We start from the raw sequence: 2,742 nt of genomic DNA, 5'->3' as shown, positions 1-2,742 counted from the left end.
TTTTACGATGTCCCTGGTATCTTTACATACTGTTCCTAACCTATCAGGTATGTTAAACAGTTGTTCTCATCTTGGCTGCATAGTTGGATCCCCTGGGAAGCTTGTCAAACTATAGCTGCTGGGCCAAACAATGCTTATTCCCTCCTGAATTAAATCAGAACTTCTGGGAGTAGAGCCCCAGTACAAGTATGTTTCGAAAGGTTGGTAGATGGTTTTAAGGTGCAGCCAGGCTTAAGAACCACTAAGTAGCACACCCACAGTCTAACAAACATTTATTGACTTTTGCTAAATCCCTTAGCCCAGTAAAAACAGCCCTGTGAGGGTCAATATGATGTATATGTAAATAGGTTAAGAATAAAACTAGCTAACAACATTTGAGTCAGTTAATCAAAGATCTAAGTTTGCTTTTTTTGTGTGTCGTTATTACTATTATGTTCATAATTGTATTTATGGCTATTATAACTACTTTACATAAGAATCAACAGTCTACTCTCTCATATTTCCCAAACTTTTTCCTGTAGGCTGAGTGTAAATGTTCTTAAAGAGAAGAGAGAGCTGGGAAGGAAAAGATAATCAAGTCCTTCCAGGGATATGTTCACAACCCCTTCAAAGTACCCACTGCTAAAAACTCAGCTTTTCCTTACTGGGTGATAACAACTCCAGGAAAGCCTCCAGACCTCGTAGAGCGGTTCGCAAACTTCAGCATGCAGCGGAATCACCTGAAAGCCTTGTTAAACACAGACTTCAGGCTCCACCCCTGAAATTTCTGATACAGCCGACCTGGGGAAAGGCCCGTGGAATTGCAGTTCTAATAAGTTCCCAAGTGATGCTGCTTTTGGTCTGATTACCACACTCTTGAGAACCATTAAATTAGGATACTGCCACTCAAATCCATGATTTAAAATATCCTGCTGAACTCCTGAGGAAATAGTACTGAGGTTATATCCCTAGAGCCTTAAGGCCATTTCCTTTTAGTTTGAAACATATACTTGGGGACAAAAATGCATTTTTATCATAGAAAATGTCGGTTGCTTATATTCTCCTGATTAATTCATTTAAGTAACAACTCCTAATCCCACAGTTTCCATCATGGATAAAGCAACACAACTTTTTCCTCTAACTTTTCTCTTATTATGGACTGACTTAGCAATATGGACAGTTTACACAGAGCCTACAGATCTTAAAATTCACGTTATTGGAAGAGAGCAATGAATGAGATATGGACAGTTTACACAGAGCCTATCTTAAAATTCAAGTTACTGGAAGAGGGCAATGAATGAGATCAAAACTGTCAAGGGAAATTATTTTAGCCAACCTATACGCATTAAAAGAAAGCACTACAAATTTTTAATCCAAATTGCATTTTACACAATAAGCAAATCTAGATATTATCTTATTTATCTGGCTATCACTAAACTACACTAGCTGGAAGAGAAAATACTAGCTGTGCATTACCCTCAACAACTGATGGCACTGACTTGAGGATATGAGGGACTGTTCCCCACCAGAACAGGGGCAGAATTTTAGTCTGTATGATAGACACAGTTCCAAAAGCTGTCATTTCATGTGTCTTTTCCACTTCTTAGTTTCTAAGAGTACTGTTACTGCAAAGGCAGGGGTCGTTTAAACCACAGCAATTAATCAACAAGTTTGCTTACTGCATAGAAAGTCGAGCAAGGTCCTAAGTTACCACTTGTAGAGACAAATTATCTCAGAAGAAAACAAAAACTAGAAGCAGCTAAAATGATAATCATCTTTGAAGACGACATTATGGGTGATTTCAGTATTTTTCTACACATTTTCTCGTGTTGAGTCCTCTACAATAGGTACTTTTATAACTTTTATAATCAGAAAAAAACACAGTTTGCGTTTTGTGGAGGTGTGTGGGTGCTTTAAAGACCAGGCAAGCCGTCTTCCAGTCTTTCTACGGTTCTGAAACTTTACCCTCTCTTTAAAAACACCAAGTCTAAACTCGGTGAACTCCACGGACTCTGTCGCCAAGTTCGGGGAAAGTGCCCCTTCCTGCCTAGGAAGATGGAAGCAAGTGCTAACCCCCGTTCAAGGGTCCCCAGAAGGCCGGAGGAGGGATCTCCCCGGGCCTGGCCCGCACCCAGGCGCTGGAGAACGAGGGCACCCACCTGGACGGGGGCTTCAGGTTGTTCTTCCGGAGGAGTTCCTCCTCGTAGTGGAGTAGCTTCAGCTTCTCCACCAGGTCCTCCATCACCACGAACATGTGGTAGGCCGCACCAGGCCCCCGCTCCACGACCACCTCCCCGGCCCCTTCTCCTCGGGACCGAGACACCCCATCCTCCAAACCTGACGGCGTGACCACTGCCGCCGCAGCCGCCATCACAAGGCAGGCAGAAAGAGCCCCGCGTGGGCTCCGGCCCACACACCTCGGCGGCCTCAGCCGCCTGCGCTGCCGCAGCCGGGACCGCCGCGACCGGTTACCAAGCGACCGCCGAGCAACCCGTCTCCAAGGAAACTAGACTCCGCCTCCTTCCCGCCCTGTTGTCTTCTAAACTCCCTCCAACCAGGACGGGCTTTCTGAATGACGTCACGCCGGGATGGCGCAACTCCCCCCGCCCCCGCCAGCTTCGCCTCCGGAGAGATGGCTGAGAGGCGGTCCCGTCCTTCGTGGGGGCGTGGCGTCCCGCNTGGGGCAGGGTTGGGCCTGGTGGTTACAGACCGCTGCAGCCCGGGAGTCAGTTAGCAGCGGGTAGCATGGAAAAAAAACAGCAA

At 46.0% G+C, this 2,742-nt stretch overlaps 1 protein-coding gene across 1 annotated transcript in view; it reads right to left on the bottom strand.

The window, feature by feature from the left end:
- The window catches only part of IFT57 (intraflagellar transport 57), a 52,837-nt gene extending 50,390 nt beyond the window's left edge, over nucleotides 1-2,447 (bottom strand). Inside the window, exon 1 of the mRNA XM_077771800.1 lies at nucleotides 2,139-2,447. Within this exon, the coding sequence (XP_077627926.1) occupies nucleotides 2,139-2,350 (212 nt within the window). The 5' untranslated portion in view covers nucleotides 2,351-2,447. The remainder of the gene's footprint in view (nucleotides 1-2,138) is intronic.
- Between the last annotated feature and the right edge of the window lie 295 nt (nucleotides 2,448-2,742).

The sequence above is a fragment of the Crocuta crocuta genome, unplaced genomic scaffold, assembly GCF_008692635.1.
Source record: "Crocuta crocuta isolate KB4526 unplaced genomic scaffold, BGI_CrCroc_1.0 scaffold56, whole genome shotgun sequence".
NCBI lineage: Eukaryota > Metazoa > Chordata > Mammalia > Carnivora > Hyaenidae > Crocuta > Crocuta crocuta.
This window is presented reverse-complemented; position numbering and strand designations above follow the sequence as displayed.